General features: G+C 42.0%; 1 protein-coding gene across 5 annotated transcripts; it reads left to right on the top strand.

The window, feature by feature from the left end:
* The first annotated feature begins 639 nt into the window (after positions 1 to 639).
* Positions 640 to 14,711, top strand: OAT (ornithine aminotransferase). Of its 5 annotated transcripts, none has more exons than XM_083844571.1 (11): positions 787 to 860; positions 1,305 to 1,635; positions 3,840 to 4,066; positions 4,884 to 5,108; positions 5,247 to 5,342; positions 7,319 to 7,446; positions 9,036 to 9,158; positions 10,452 to 10,580; positions 11,560 to 11,673; positions 12,725 to 12,869; positions 13,799 to 14,711. In XM_083844571.1, the coding sequence occupies exons 3-11, from the start codon at positions 3,868 to 3,870 to the stop codon at positions 13,957 to 13,959; spliced, it is 1,320 nt and encodes a 439-aa protein (XP_083700697.1). In that variant the 5' UTR covers positions 787 to 860; positions 1,305 to 1,635; positions 3,840 to 3,867; the 3' UTR covers positions 13,960 to 14,711. The 5 variants fall into 5 exon arrangements, with proteins under 5 accessions (XP_083700695.1, XP_083700697.1, XP_083700696.1 ...); XM_083844570.1 differs by having other exon boundaries at positions 787 to 868; XM_083844569.1 differs by lacking the exons at positions 787 to 860; positions 1,305 to 1,635 and adding an exon at positions 640 to 777.
* The last annotated feature ends 537 nt before the right edge of the window (positions 14,712 to 15,248 follow it).

Genomic DNA, 15,248 nt, shown 5'->3' with positions numbered 1-15,248 from the left:
CAGGACTAGAGGGCATGGCCTCAAGTCGTGCCAGGAGAGATTCAGGTTGGAAATGAGGAGACATTTCTCCTCAGAAAGAGCAGTCAGGCGTTGGGACGGGGTGCCCAGGGAGGTGGTGGCGTCACCGTCCCTGGGGGTGTTCAAGGAGAGGTTGGACGTGGTGCTTGGGGACATGGCTCAGTGGTGACATTGGTGGTAGGGGGTGGTTGGACCAGGTGATCTTGGGGGGCTTTTACAACCTTAATGATTATAAGGCCCTTGTGAACGCCCCCATTCCATGGCCACACAGCGCTCCTGAGGTGTCACTTGGCCTGGGGATGGGCTGAGTTATTTGACAGACTAGATTGGGCACAGGCCCGTTTTTGTATCTTTTTATTTATTTTATTTTGTTTTCGTTTATTGTTATTTATTTTGTTTTCCCCGTGCTCCCTCCTTCGTACAACACCTCCCCAGGTGGGGCGGCGACACCGTGGTCGCCCTAAGTCCAGCCCCGTCAGATCCCTGCGGGGGCTGCGGCCCTGACGGAACCCCGCCAACGGCCGCCGGGGGGGGGGGGGGGGGAGGGGGCGGGCCCTCCCTGAGGGCTTGCGGCTCTTTCGCTCTCCGATTGGGCGAGCGCGGGGCGTTCTCCGCGCCGAAGCCCAATGGGAGGCGGCGGCGGGGCAGGGGAGGGAGGCGGCGGCCAATGGGCGGCGGGGCGTGAGGCGCGGTGACAGCTGCCGCCGGCTGCCTCCGCCTCTGCGCCGCGGGCCCTGGGCCGAGCAGCACGGCCGGCAGGTAGGGGCCGGGGCCGGGGCCGGGGCCGCGGCCGCCTCACGCGGGGGGCTCTGGCGACGGCCGTGAGGGAGGGGAGCGGGGCAGCTCCGCGGTGCCGTGCGGGAGGCCTGTGCGCGTGGCCCCGGGGCCGTTGGGGTCCCTCCGGGGTCCCTCCGGTGCCCCTCAGGCCCCTCAGGCCCGTTGTCCCCAGCGGGTCAGGGCGCGGCCCGGCCTGAGGGGAGCTCGCAGCCCGCCCGCTGCCACCCGCCCCGGGCAGGGCAGCCTCCCGAAAAACATTTATTTAATGTTTTTCTTAGCCCTGCTGAGGCAAAGCTGGCCCGGGCAGGTTTATTTCCTCCGGTTGAAGCTGTTGGAAGCGGGGCAGCGTTACTGAGGGGCTGCCGTGGAGGGGAAGCTGCTTCCCATCCGCCCAAACCGCAGGATCGGCTGAGCAGGGAGGGCTAGCTCAATTTCTGATGCAACACCTCCCCGCCTGCTGGAACGCCTGCCGTCTGCCCCCAGCGCTGCCGCGCTTCTCTTCCTCGCAGCCCCGCAACAAGTTCCTGCTTTTCCCCCAACTGCACCCTGCCTTTTTCCTGAAATTGCTGCTCGTCTCGCCTTGCTGACCGCCAGAAGCAGGCTTCTCCTCGCTTTTCGGCTCCAGATGCGACAAGAATTCGCGGTTTCGCTCTGCCTTGCTCAGGGTAACCCCCCCCATGCCTCAGCTAAAATGATGTGGCCTCACTTCCGCAGCTTGCAGGTCATTTCTCCTCCTGGAGGGGAAGTCTTTGTAGGGATTTCCGATTAAGATTTGCCACCCTGAAGGAAGAGTAGTCTGTAACTCTCCGTGCAGAAAGGTAACTCTCTGGTGAGGGGCAGGTAAGAGTTTCATTCCTTTACAGCTTTCATTTCAGGAATGTATGGAGAATGTCCCAAAATAGAGAAGCTTATCATAGAATTAGCTGCCTTGCCAGGGAGATGTGTCGGGGGCAGGATGGCACGGACCAATGGCATTTAAGGGGTTAAGCAAGTTGTGGTTTTGAGCGGTGCGGTTGATCTGAATCTCTGAGAAAATTTTTCTTCTATGAAGATATATTTGTCTTTTTTTTTTTTTGTAAAATCTTTGAGTGACAGTCTTGAGAAGTACTAACACAAATGGCTAATACTTAACAGCTCTGAGTTGGTGAATTGCCCAGGGCTGAGGAACAGCTGATCTCCTGCTGGAACGGAGACTACTGACTCTGGCCCAGCTGATTTTGGTAGATGCAGAAAATAGTTTTTCTGGCTTTTTGCTTAGAAATGAGGAATGACAATATAACATCCGAGGAATCTGCTGGAAAAAATGCCTCTGTTTAAGGTGACTCATCCAGCGTGCAGTCCTTTACCAAAATAAATTGAGAATACATCTGTCTGTGCAAGCAGCCTGAAATAACAGTCTCTTTCCATAAACTGTCCCTGTGTTCTCCTATTTAATATGAATCTTCTGCTTAGGTGTTGCAGTATGCTTTTGTTGTTAGGTAGCGCGCCAGTGTTGAGGTTCCTTAGAAAGCTCTTCGGTTTGCTAAGCAGTCAGTTGCAAAGGAGGCTGCACTTGATAATCAGAGCACTTGTCATTGTCATCTTCGTTGTGGGCCAATATCTTTTGTCAGTTTGTAAGTGTGATGTTGTGCAAGACTGGAATCTTCAGCTCTGACAGCTCTTGGCCTTGCTGAAGTGAGCGTCTCTGCGTTGGCTCTGTGCTGTCCCCAGTCCTCTCATCCTTCTCTTAACGCTTCTCTAAGTAAGAACAAGTCGTGTGTAGAATAATCCTTTGCTCCTTCCAGCTCTCACAGACATCCTGGGCCTTTCTGGTGTTAGTGCTTTCCCGTGAATGAAAAGACACAGAACTTTCCTGCAAAGGATTCTTTTCATGCTGTCCTGGTATCGTGTATTAGGTGCTTCTTAGTGCTTCCACATTATGGTAAAGGATTATCGGAGAATTGTGGGAACAATTTACATTTCAGTGTCAAATACAAATCTGAAAAGATTCGCCAGATCTTGGAGTTCTGCCTTCCATTTTGATGGACTTGACAAGTTTGTTTCCAAAGACATGTTAGCCATATAAGTCTAGGAATATTAATTATGCTCCTTGGTAAATGTTTATGGAATTTAAATTGAAAGATGCCACCCACTGCTGGGAATTAGACCATGGTTCTGTTCTTCCTTTTTGAAGGCTTAATTGTGTGGTTGCTCTGACAGAGCAGGAAGGGGAAAAAATGCAGTGGAAGTTCAAGTTCCTAATGTTTTTCCTGAGTATGTTTCATGAAATTCTACCCTCAGGTTATCTGTAGATGTTAACAGTATGAGATTATGTATTCAGGGGAAATCAACGATTTTTCCTCAGAAAATACAAGGTGTTATAAAGATGGTTAATACTTGATTAGCTGTTACTTTCCATTTGTTTTTTCACTGCCTTGAAATGCCGCTAACAAGGAGTTCTTTATCCGTAGCTGGATACGCTTTAACATCAAGAATGCAGTTTATACAAAAAGCCACTAACTTTACTTCATAAAGCTGACCTCAGTTAAAACTAATCCGGCCTTTATCAGTCTGATATTATCAGCTAAACATTATTTGGGTCAGGTGTTTCTTTCCAGCATTATATTATTTACTTTCTGATTCTGTGTTGAGATTTCTCTTAAGGAAGTCTTCGTCAGATGAAAGGCGTTTCAGCAGCCCCAGAAGCTCGATAAACGTAACTTATCATTTCCCTGCTCTGCTGAACGTAGCTTGTAATAATAAATTTAGTTGCAATTTAAGGCACAAAGAAAAAGTACTTTCATAGGTAAAATTATGGGACTGTCTCGTAGGCTTGCTGAGTCGTGCGGTTTTTGTTCTATTACTGGGAGTGTACATTAAAATAGGAAAAAAACAACTTAGTTGAAGTCAGTGCTGCATTCGTTTATACTTTGTACAAGCTTTCCTGATTGCAGTGCAGAACGGTTGGGAAACCTGTAATCCTGGCAGTAGAAGCACTTTAATCGCGTCATATATTTGTTCAGAAGTACTGTCAGTGCTAATTATTAACCTTTTTTTTTTTTCAGATCTGTCACAGCATACCTGAAGTCAACAATGTTTTCCAAGCTCACCCGCCCTCAGAGCCTCGCTGTTCTCTGCCGAGGTGTTCATGCTTCGCTGAGTTCTGCTACCTCAGTTGCGACTAAAAAAACAGTTCAAGGGCCTCCGTCCTCTGATTATATATTTGAACGTGAGGCTAAATATGGGGCCCACAATTACCACCCACTGCCTGTTGCTCTGGAGAAGGGAAAAGGTATTTTATTTTGGTTGCCCTGGGTGCTGTCGATGGGATGTGTGTACGTAATGATTTTGAGATAATCAGTTTCTTTTCTTGGTGGGCTGGGTGCAGAGAAGATTGAGATAATTGATGAAGTAAAGGTAGTTAATTTGCTGGCCATAGCTCTGGATGAGGCCTTATGATGCAGCCTTAGGAGGCCACCTGATAAAATTGTGCTCTCTATAAAATGATTTATTTAAATAAAGGGCTAAGTTCTGATGATCTCCATAACTCAGAATAACCCAGCAAGAAAGTTTCAGGCAGCTCTGTTTCTTCTGTTGCCTTGTATGGAGATTTTCAGTGTTAAGGTGAACATGAACACTGTTTAAGTGCGTAGTTAACCTTGTGTACTGCTCATGTGTTATGGCTTAATTTAAATTTACTCTGATTTTTAACTATATTTAAGGGGATTTTCTGCTCTGCAGGTTAGGCTCTATGAATGTGTCCTGAAAGGCTGTCAACATAGTGAATCAAGAGTGTGTCTTCGTCGCTACGTGTCTCGATGGTTCAGAGCAGCTTTATATAGGAAATCCTTCTTTTCTTGATACCTCATTAACGCTTATTGATAATGTACAATCTTTTTGCTTTTGCTACCTTTATCAATTGTTTATTTTCCAGTCAGAGTGCCTCTTGTGGGCTTACCTGTAAGAAAATATACCTGACTACTCCACAGGATAGCAAGAATACAACATAGGTTTGACTAGGTTGCATTGCAACTCTTAGCTTATACTATTTAGTATTCTCTTTTTTTTTGGATTGTATTTATATATTTACTACACTTTTGTTTTTCTAGGTATTTACGTGTGGGATGTTGAAGGCAGAAGGTATTTTGACTTTCTAAGTGCTTACAGCGCTGTTAATCAAGGCCACTGTCACCCAAAGATCGTGAGTGCTCTGAAAGCTCAGTCTGAAAAACTGACCCTTACGTCTAGAGCGTTTTACAACGATGTGCTCGGTGAATATGAGGAGTTTGTCACCAAAATGTTCAATTATAACAAAGTTCTTCCAATGAATACAGGTAAAAGAAAAAAAAAGTATTTCCGCTTTCTTTCTTTTTAGTAGAGTCAACAGTTTTGTGCTGCACTGATGCACTTGTTACTGCGTCGGTGACCTGTCTGATGCACAAATGTGATAATGGTGCTGCTTTATGTTTTAGGAGTGGAAGCTGGAGAAACTGCCTGTAAGTTGGCTCGCAAGTGGGCATACGTTGTAAAAGGCATTCCGAAATACAAAGCAAAAATTATTTTTGCAGGTACGTTGCGTGCATGTTACGAGTTGAGGTATTGAGGAAGAAGGCAGCTCTAGATGCTGGCTGTAGCACTCATCCTGTAGCTGTAGTGACTACACTGCAGTATTCTTAATGCTTTTGTTTTTTCACTGAAGGAAGGAAATCACTGTTAATGAAGTGGTTTATAAAGCTTTATAAATAGCAATTGAATATATGAAGTAGACATTATTTGTACTACTTAACCCTTTTTGTTGTCAGATATTGCTTAATAGCTGCCTCAAGTCAAATGGAAGCTGCATTCATCCTCCGTACTCTTTTAATTGCTGCTTGGGTGTTAAAGAACAGTATCATTTTATTCCTTCTTTCTTGTGATACCTTTCATTTGAATTAAACTGTTGAGACCCCTCTCAAAAATCCCACATTTGGGATAACCTCCTTCCTTCGTAAACACTCCCTACCAGTGTTTCTCTTCTGCCTTCTTTAAGGTATTCCAGAAGCTGGCTTTAATCCAGTAAAGCCATTTTGTAGTCTTGGTCATACAACAAAAGTAACGGCAATCTTGCTAAAATTGGTAAGGGGTCCTGATTATCTAAGTGGTGTGCTTTCTCCCTTCATCTGCTCTTCTTGGCTATGTTTCAGGGAAAAGTTGCCTACCACTGAAGAAGCTAGCGTGCTTTGCTGAAAAATGACTGCTTAGGTCTAGTTCAGATAACTTCTATTTGGTATTCTTTGGTTGTAGGTGAAGTGTTTCTTGTTGATTCTGCTGCTTTTCAATGGCTCTGTATTTTATACAACTTTCCAGAATAAAGCTTATTAATAAAGTGATTTATTTATGTATTTATTTATTTGTTGTTGTTTGTTGGTTGCTACAGCTGCAGTCTGTTTCTGACTTCTGGTGCATGTCATAGCTGGACTATAAATTGTCATTAGACTGCATTTATAAACTGAAATTCAAAGTTGCATACTGAGTTATGTTTTCTAGGGCCAATTAGATTAGATTTTTTTTTCTTTTTCTGGGAATTCTTTAAACAAATATATTTCTCCCTTTCTTCCATATATATATTTTATTTTGCTCTTTAGTCAGTCGACTTTCAGTAAGTGCTTTCTCACTTTGAGAAGTGACTCCCCAGAGCGTAGCAGGGGTCGCTCTGCTAGGAAGCGTCGCTGTTGTGAGCAGTGTAGTGCTGATCCTATTGGCGACTAGGAGGAGGCAGTGCCTAGAGCTGCCTCCGTCAGTAACTGCCTTCAGGATTTCCTCCAGACTGAGAACATCCCAATGAAATTGGTGTGTGGGGGGAGACTTGTAATGCTGTGAACGTTTTGAACTCTTATCTTCCTTATTCTTATCAGACGTCTAATTATCAATTAGGTGACAGTAAGTTGATTCAATGGAAATACTAAAATAATTTTTCATAGTCTTGGTGATAGTTGATTCCCAACCATTTTAACTCATGTTTCTATGTGAAATAGTGCACAGTCAGAGTGTTTTTAAAAATATAAACAGCTTTTCCTGGAACTTTGAACTACACAGAAATGTATCTTTTAGGCTCACTGGCAGCTTTATTTCTAGGACTTAAATTCTGGATGGTAGTTTCTTTCTGTATTTGATGAGTACTATTTATGTAAAACCTGCACATCTTCCTCAGACTTCTAGGCTACTACTTTCAGATTACTGACAAGAAAGAGTTCATGGAAGTTATTTTGTATACTTGCCAGGTCATGTCGTAATATTCATTTGTTTTTCCAGCATGCTTTTGATAGAGCAACCTGATGTATTTAAGGCATCAATGTAAACTGCTAACAATTGCTGGAAGGATGCTAATGTTAGACAACTCTTAAAATTCATCAGCAGGTCGAAAAATATGATGTCGTACAAACTGTTCTGGCTCTTAGTTTTGTAATGAATCTCTGTCAGTTATCTTAGGTGAAAATGCATCATAATTTTGTCAATGAGATGTTAGCGAGGCATATATATAATTATTATTTTTTTATTTTTTTAGCTGGCAACTTCTGGGGCAGAACGATGTCTGCTATCTCCAGTTCTACAGACCCATCCAGCTACGATGGATTTGGACCCTTTATGCCAGGTTTCGAAGTGATCCCATACAATGACCTACCAGCTCTTGAGGTATTTGGAATCATTTTACTGTGTCTCTTGGGTGAATAGCAAGGCAGGAAAAGCAGAAGCTTGTCATTTGAAACATACACATTAAGAAATATGTATTTCTTAAATATGTCTAGATACACATGTTATGATTACCTGCAGGTAATGTGTGTAAATTCTCCTTTGGTTTTGATTTTCAGTTTGCTTTAGGAAGTAAAAGGAAAACAAGGTCTGTTTTATTTCCCTCGTTGCTAAGATGTTTCAGGTGTAAATAAAGAACAGCAAATAAACTGTAAGGGGATTCATGTTACACATGCTTAAAGTAAAATAAGTTGTAAAGTTGGACGTGGATTCTGAAGCTAATATCTTGACTTACTTTTCTCAGAAATGCTAAGGACTCTCCAATGACTGGATAACTAGAGTTCACTGCAGTTGCTTACCGGTCTTGTGAGCTTCCTAGCATCCTTAAAAACATGCTAGGCTGGCAATTCACTCAAATGACTGAAATGCTACTGATTCTGCACTGCCAAGCTGTTGGGGAGTGTTGACCTTGATTTAAACTTCCCACACTCATAGTCTGGGTTTCTGTACTGGAGGGTGGATGGTGCTTGATAGCAGCTGTAGGGTAACTGGATTTGGGACCTGGAAGGCAGGAGGGTGCCAGCTAAACACAGATGGTACTGAGGCAGCAGGAACACTGGCATCACCACTTTTCCATCATCTGCATACATCATCTCCATGCGTGACAAGTCAGTCCTCCGTGTCTGCTGTGCCTGCTTAGTGCAACGAGCCATCTGTGGAGGTTTGTGGGACAGAGATGCCTGCCCCCTAGGAGTTTGTTTAAGGGAAGCTAAGGTCTCTCTGTTAGAGAGACTCTAACAGAGTTAGAGAGACTCTAACTCTGTTAGAGTTGCTTTGTGGAGTAGCTAAATCAGCTTTGAACCTAAGTAAGGCTGTTCATTGTGAAAGCTCCGTAAGTATTTACTGGCTTTCAGCCAACTTTACTGAGGCTTTGAATGCGCTCTGGAGACCTAGAACCCACATCCGTGTCCATCAGACTAAAAGCTGAATTTATTCTATTTATGGGGCAGTATTAAGGAAAGCTGTAGTAAATTTTGTGCTGGGAATCTTAGTATCTTCTGAGTCTTGTAGACTTGTAAACCTCCCAGAGCTTGATAGTGCAAGAATGTAGCTGTGGACTTTGCTTTAAGATGACAGCTTTGTACTAGAGAGCCTCCATTCCTTTTTGCTTGAGGTGAACTGGGGGAAGCATTGAGCAATTGTTTGTCTTGTATGGGGTAATGCAAAACTGAGTATATTTCTGAGGTAGTTTATGAACTGATCTGATAATCTGCCTGTCTGGCTTTGCAGTTTTTAAGGTTCATAATTCCCCGAGCGAGCACACCAACTGATCTTTAGAGGCAAGCAGTGACATAGGCTCCTGTGTTGGAAGTGAAATGGTGCTCGGAGATAACTGCCTGACATGAATACTATTACCTGCATTTAGGATTGAAAACAGAGTGACAGCTAGGTTGTGCTGTGTGTGTTCTCGCCGTATTTTGTAAATGTGACCTGAGTACAAGTTTTTCTTTCTGTGCATATCATATTTACAGCGGGCACTTCAAGATCCCAACGTAGCTGCTTTCATGGTTGAACCAATTCAAGGTGAAGCAGGCGTGGTTGTTCCTGACAAAGGTTATCTCACGGGAGTGCGGGACCTCTGCACAAAGCACAATGTAAGGAATTCATGGCTTAAAATCACACACTGTGTCTCCTGGCATGTCTTGTAAGGTTATTCTCACGTGCAAGATATTGGACTTCAAATGCTGTTTAATAATTTCTTTCTTTCAGTGGATCAGGGTAGGGATACTTAAACTTCCTACTTCTTATTTTGTAGCAGTGCTTGCTTTTCTCTGTTTCTTACTGCTGTCACCAGTATAAGCTTCTAATGGAAGTTTTTAAAACTGCATTTATTTTAATCGAACTCTACATTTCTTTTTCACTTTCTCACAAATTTCTTGGACCACAAGCCAGTTACTGTGGTGGTTCTACCCTGGCTGTTCAGGACCTCATTGCTGGAATGCACCAGTGCTATCGAGAGTTAGTAACAGTAACAGATCACAGGACGGAACACTAAAGAAAATGGTCAAATACTTATGATGTTGAATTAGACTTGCATTCAGCATCTCTGTACGGGTGGGAAGGTGTATTTATATATATCTGTGCCCTCCTGTTGTCGTTGGGTACTGCTAATGCTCATAAGCAGGCTGCCTTCCCTTATTTCAGCATCAGCTTAGTCAGGCTCTTCTATAGGTCTAGGCCGTGTCCTTTGTAAATGTAAGGAAAACAACAAAAGTTTTATTGATTCATGGCTTTTTATTCCGATGGATCCTGTCTGATTTGAAAATCAACACTTTGTTCTAATAGAATTCTGATTCTTAATTTGAAAACGTTACCCATAAATTATTCCAAACCTGAGAGGAAGCTATTGACATACAAGTAAAGAAGTTGCCTTCATTATTACTGTGATGCTTACCTCACAGAAAAAGTAGTAGATACTCTGTGAATTCTAGCACATGACAGTAATGCAGCTTAGGAAAATGAGATCAAAAACTTGCATGTAGGCTCTCAGAGTTACATAGACTGAGACCAGCAGAGTTGCTAAAATGGCATTTTTCAGAAGCTTTTTCAAAGGTCAGTTTCCGAACAATGCACCTAACTTTTTGGAAATCTCACTTGCTGTTGTAGTGTAAATAGATTCTGTATGAACAGGGACCAAGTCTATGTGGAGTGTTCCTTATGTAGCAGAGAATCTTTGTTAAAGATGTCAGAGAGAAGTAGGACAGTATGTTTACCTTTCGTTAGTTTGACATTTCGCAGAATTTGTGTGTCTTAAAGAAGCGCACATAGTGCAATACAGCTGGAAGGTCTTTCACTGTGTGCAACTCTGCTGCACAGTTTGAAGTAGGAATGGGAGTGAAAAGTCATTTTCTGTAATGTGTGTGTTTTTTCTTTTTATCTCTATACAGGTTCTGTTTATTGCCGATGAAATACAGACGGGCTTAGCCAGAACAGGAAAAATGCTAGCTGTTGACCATGAAAATGTGAGGCCTGATGTAATTCTTCTTGGAAAGGCCCTTTCTGGTGGCGTATATCCTGTGAGTAACAACAACAAAAAATCCATTAGTTGACTAACCATTTTTTAAGTAATTAGCACTGAAAGTCTACTAGTTGGAAGACAAATTTGATGTTTGTTGTGCTTGGACATGGGTGTTTACAAGATTAACTGTAATTTGTGACCCAGATAGTAGAGCCTGTGAGTGATAAATAAGAAAATTATGGAATACATAGTTACACGTATAGCTGAAATGGCTAGAGTATACTGAACTTACTGTGTTGATACTTGAATTGTTAGTGTGGCACATCATTAGATGTCATCTTCTTAGACAGGGAATTTTTAGGTGTTTTGGTCCTTGTCAATTAATTGAATAGATTTGGTGTATCTCTGTTTACTTCAGTTTAATAATATCAGAAAAGTAAGTGTTTGGTGGTCAGTCTTTCATTCTGGAATCACTGGTGAGTTTCTGATACAGTCTCTGGACAGTAGTTCATTGCAGTCTTGCTTTAATGAATTTCTGATTAACTTTGTAAAATGGGAAAAAAATAATGTGTGCTAAAACATCATCTGTTAGAAGCATTTTTCTGAACAACTGGCGTTAGTTCACTTGTTTGTCATGCCCACATGACTGGGTTTATCCTCCTGGAGTGACATACATTTCTGCTGATTAGGCTGGAAGTTGCAACCTGCCTTGAACTGTTTTGGCCGGTTTTTGAGTTGTTAAGCAGAGTTATGAAACTTAAACTCTTGAAATAATATTCATCTTGGAGAAATGCCTCTCAGCTGTAGTTAGCTGCTGTATATTACTGGTATAGCGGAGTGTATCTAAGGGGATTAAGCTGTTACGTGACTGTCACGTGTCCTCTTCTGTACAGAGCTAGGAATGTAAATGTAACTTAACTGCCGTGGGATGAAAAGCACCCTTTCCTGAGCCCTGAGGAAAAGTTTACTTCAGAGAGATTTAAGTTTACTGTTCTAAATTATGTAGGCAAATGAGTTAGCTGACCTTTCCATTTTAGGTCTCCGCAGTGCTGTGTGATGATGAAGTTATGCTGACCATTAAGCCTGGTGAACACGGATCTACGTATGGAGGAAATCCATTAGCCTGTCGTGTTGCAATGGCAGCACTGGAGGTTTGTGTGTTTTAATAAAGATTTAGATTCTAAAGAAAAAAGTGTGTCACACGGACATTATCTTCACTTAAATAAGTGACATTATTGATTATGCTACAAATAGAAATTTATCTTTAAGTAAGAATGAAAAATTGGTAGTAGTTAACTATTTGCATATAAATTAATATCATAGAATGGCTTGGGTTGGAAGGGACCTTAAAGATCATCTAACTCCAACCCTCTGTCATGGGCAGGGACATCTCCCACTAGATCAGGTTGGCCCAGGCCCCATCCAGCCTGGCCTCTAACATTTTCAGGGACGGGGCATCCACCACTTCTCTGGGCAACCTGTTCCAGTGCCTCAGTACCCTTACAGTGAAGAATTTCTTCCTAATGTCTAATCTAAATCTATCTTCTTTTAGTTTTAAGATCACAAAACAAATTCTAAATTCTTAACTGAAAATGTCCCCTAATTTCTTTGTATTTTATTGTCTTAAATTTTATTCTGCCATTTAAGCCATTACCTAGAACAAGGTTTAAGGTACTTAAATTCAGTAGAGTGATTTTGCTAATTTCACTGAGTTGTTTTAAAAATGGAGTATTTTTCTATGCCATATTTAAGAGTTTGCTGCTCTGTGAGCTTGATAACGCACATGCCACTGGAGCTCAAACAAAAGCTAGTAAAATATCTTGTCCAGATACCATATTTTAAACGTTCTGTAACTGCATAATTCACAACGTTTAAGGAAGTCACTCAAAAAGCCTCATCATTGCCTGATACATGGACTTGGGCAAACTCACAGATTAAGAGTCATTAGAGGTTTATCTTTTACTTGGGGAGGAAAAAAAAAAAGACAAATGGAAAACAGTTTAGAGATTTATGTTTCTTGTAAACACAAATGAGTGAAGGCTTAATGTTAACTGGCTTGGATGTGCTACGTTTGCACTGACACCTTGGATGGATCAGCTTTTGTATCTCAGCAATTGTCATGTCATTGTGTGCCATGCTGCAGTAGACAACTAAAACAAATGCTGTGCCCTTCAGCTGACTGTAGATCTAACCTTCCTTTAGGTAATTGAAGAGGAAGACTTGGCTAAAAATGCAGAAGTAATGGGTAACATATTAAGAAATGAGCTCATGAAGACACCATCTGATATTGTAACTTGTGTCAGAGGAAAAGGACTTCTCAATGCAATTGTAATCCGGGAAACCAAAGGTAAGGAAATATAATCAACTGCAGTCGTAGCGTGACAAATAACTTTCAAGTTAAAATTGCAAGTGTCTGTGTGGAGTAGGGGTGTAGCTTACAGTCATCTTGTTTGGGTTCTCATCTTGGCACTGTAGTAGTGTCTGTAAATTTATTTGAGTGACTGTGTGCTATTAAAAGTAGGAGGCTTTTACTATCTCAGTCTAAACTTTTTCTAACAACATGAATTATTTTATGACTGGATAATGTTCAAACCTGATGGTGAACTTAGCTCCCCACAAATGCCCCTTTGTCTGTTCACCTGGAGATAACTGGCCCTGTCTGGAAAGCTAGTTTCTGTCAGACTGTGGGAAGTTTGGCTGAGGTTGTTTGTTCCAGGATAATTAGATGAATACTGGAATGCATGAGGAAGGAAAGAGTTAACGATTGAGAACAAGTTTCTAGGGATTAACACATTGAAGTACACCAGAAAATGGTTTAAAAGCCAGAGCAGACTATTTTTTGTCACCAATATACTAAGTGACAAAGTGCTGCAAGAGAAGGGTTATAATTTCTTAAGATACACTCTTAAGATGGACTGAAATCCAGGCATAAAAGTAACCTTGTCTGAAGTCCTATCCAGATTTTTTCTCTTACCTGCCTCTTGCAGGCTTCCACTTCTTCTAATTTTCTTCTTTTAATCTACTGCTGGACGTAGATGGATATGTCATCTGTGAAAGAGCAAAGCTCAGGTTTTGCAGCAGTACTAAATATTCACTGCAAATTCTGGAGAGCTGCTCAGACGTCACCACTTCGTTTGTGAGAGTGAGCCCATGATATTTGATTTTTCTCACTACTAGATGGCAAGCAGTTTACAGTCTGGCTTGGCTCCTCATTCCACGTGCTGCGATTGTGCCACTTTCTCTGCCACAGTGTAAGTGTCTTTCCTTTAATTGCAGACTACGATGCCTGGAAGGTGTGTCTGCGGCTTCGTGATAACGGACTTCTTGCCAAACCTACGCATGGTGATATCATCCGGCTGGCACCGCCTCTGGTGATTAAGGAGGATGAAATCCGAGAGTGCATCGAAATAATTCATAAGACCATTCTGTCTTTCTGAAAACGTGGCTTTTAAAGTGTATCTGCTGACTGACCCAAGCTGGTGTGTTGTTATATGTGCGATGAAGGCCTGCACGTGAAGCAAGCATCTTTAATTCCTTTTATCTAAGAGGACTTAAGTCTTTAAAAAAAAAAGAAAACACAAAAAAAAGCTATGTCTTTTATTTTCTTCAGAGCCATTATAATTTAATAATGATTTTAAAGAGCTTCCAATCTTGGAATACTTGGAGATGAAGCGATGAGGTTCTGTTCATCTAGTTGGAACTTACCAAACTGTTGAGTCAGAATGTTTGAGGGGGGCACGTCTGTAGAAATCTGCTTAATTAGTGAAAGTCTTGGCCAAAGTTTAGAGTATAACTTATATATATATATATATTAGTAAGGGTGGTCTTGAGCTCTCAGAACTCTACCAGACATCACATTTGGTATTTTTGCCTGTTGGTGAGATGTTTGTAGTGGGGAAGCACTTGCCATTATTGTCGAATTTCTGTTTCTCATTTATAGCTAGAAAAAACAGTGCTAAAGATTTCACAAACTGGGTGTTGTGCCGGTGATCTTGACAAGCATCAGGCTGTGTTCTCTGTGTAAACATTTTGGTTTTATAACTGGAGTTGCTGTTCTGAAGACTGGTCCCGGTGTTTGGCTTTGCAGTCTTGTAAAATAGATCTGAGTATACAGATCTGTTTTTACTGTTACAAAACTTCCTATAATCTGGATGTTTCTATTAAAACATGCCTTGCTTTAAAAAAAAAAGTTAATGTGCAATTTAAATCTACAGTGTACTGAAAAAGAGTGAGCCCCACAAAAACTTGCAGTCACCGCTGTCCAGAGCCACAGCAGTCTCTGTGTTTCTGTCTGTCTTTATATGGCAGCTCTTGCTGTCATTTTTTTTTTCCAGGATGAGTGCTTCTGCACTTCTGTGCCTTTAGATACCCAATTACGCATGCAGTTGTGGAGTTGGCTACTATTCTTACGCTAGGTTGTTGTTTTTTTTGTAAGTATTAACTAACGGAGCTGGTTTTAGCTGAGGCTAAATCCTGACGGATCACTGTTAAAGCAAAATGCTCCCTTTGCCATGCACAGGGGCTAAATGTAGTCCCGTGTTCATAACTGGAAATGGTAAATAACCTGTGGTGCCTGAAAGGCAACGCAGTTCATAGAAATGAACCAATCTGCCCCTCAGGATCCCAGTGGGTGCCTTACACAGGTGTGTACCTTGCTTGGTTTCAGACAAAATATGGGTGCCATGGGTGAAGTTGGAGTGATTCAAGTTGGAAAGGTCTCATTTGT

Source organism: Anser anser (assembly GCF_964211835.1).
Source record: "Anser anser genome assembly, chromosome: 7".
In the NCBI taxonomy this organism is placed as follows: domain Eukaryota; kingdom Metazoa; phylum Chordata; class Aves; order Anseriformes; family Anatidae; genus Anser; species Anser anser.
The sequence above is the reverse complement of the archived record's forward strand: the minus strand, read 5'-3'. Positions and strand labels throughout refer to the sequence as shown.

What these genes read in the sequence shown, in the direction of transcription:
- OAT (XM_083844569.1), top strand. Translation starts at nt 3,868, where the DNA reads ATGTTTTCCAAGCTCACCCGCCCTCAGAGCCTCGCTGTTCTCTGCCGA. An exon ending in AGCAAAAATTATTTTTGCAG is followed by an intron (nt 5,343 to 7,318) that starts GTACGTTGCGTG and finishes TTATTTTTTTAG; the next exon opens with CTGGCAACTTCTGGGGCAGA. An exon ending in ACCTCTGCACAAAGCACAAT is followed by an intron (nt 9,159 to 10,451) that starts GTAAGGAATTCA and finishes ATCTCTATACAG; the next exon opens with GTTCTGTTTATTGCCGATGA.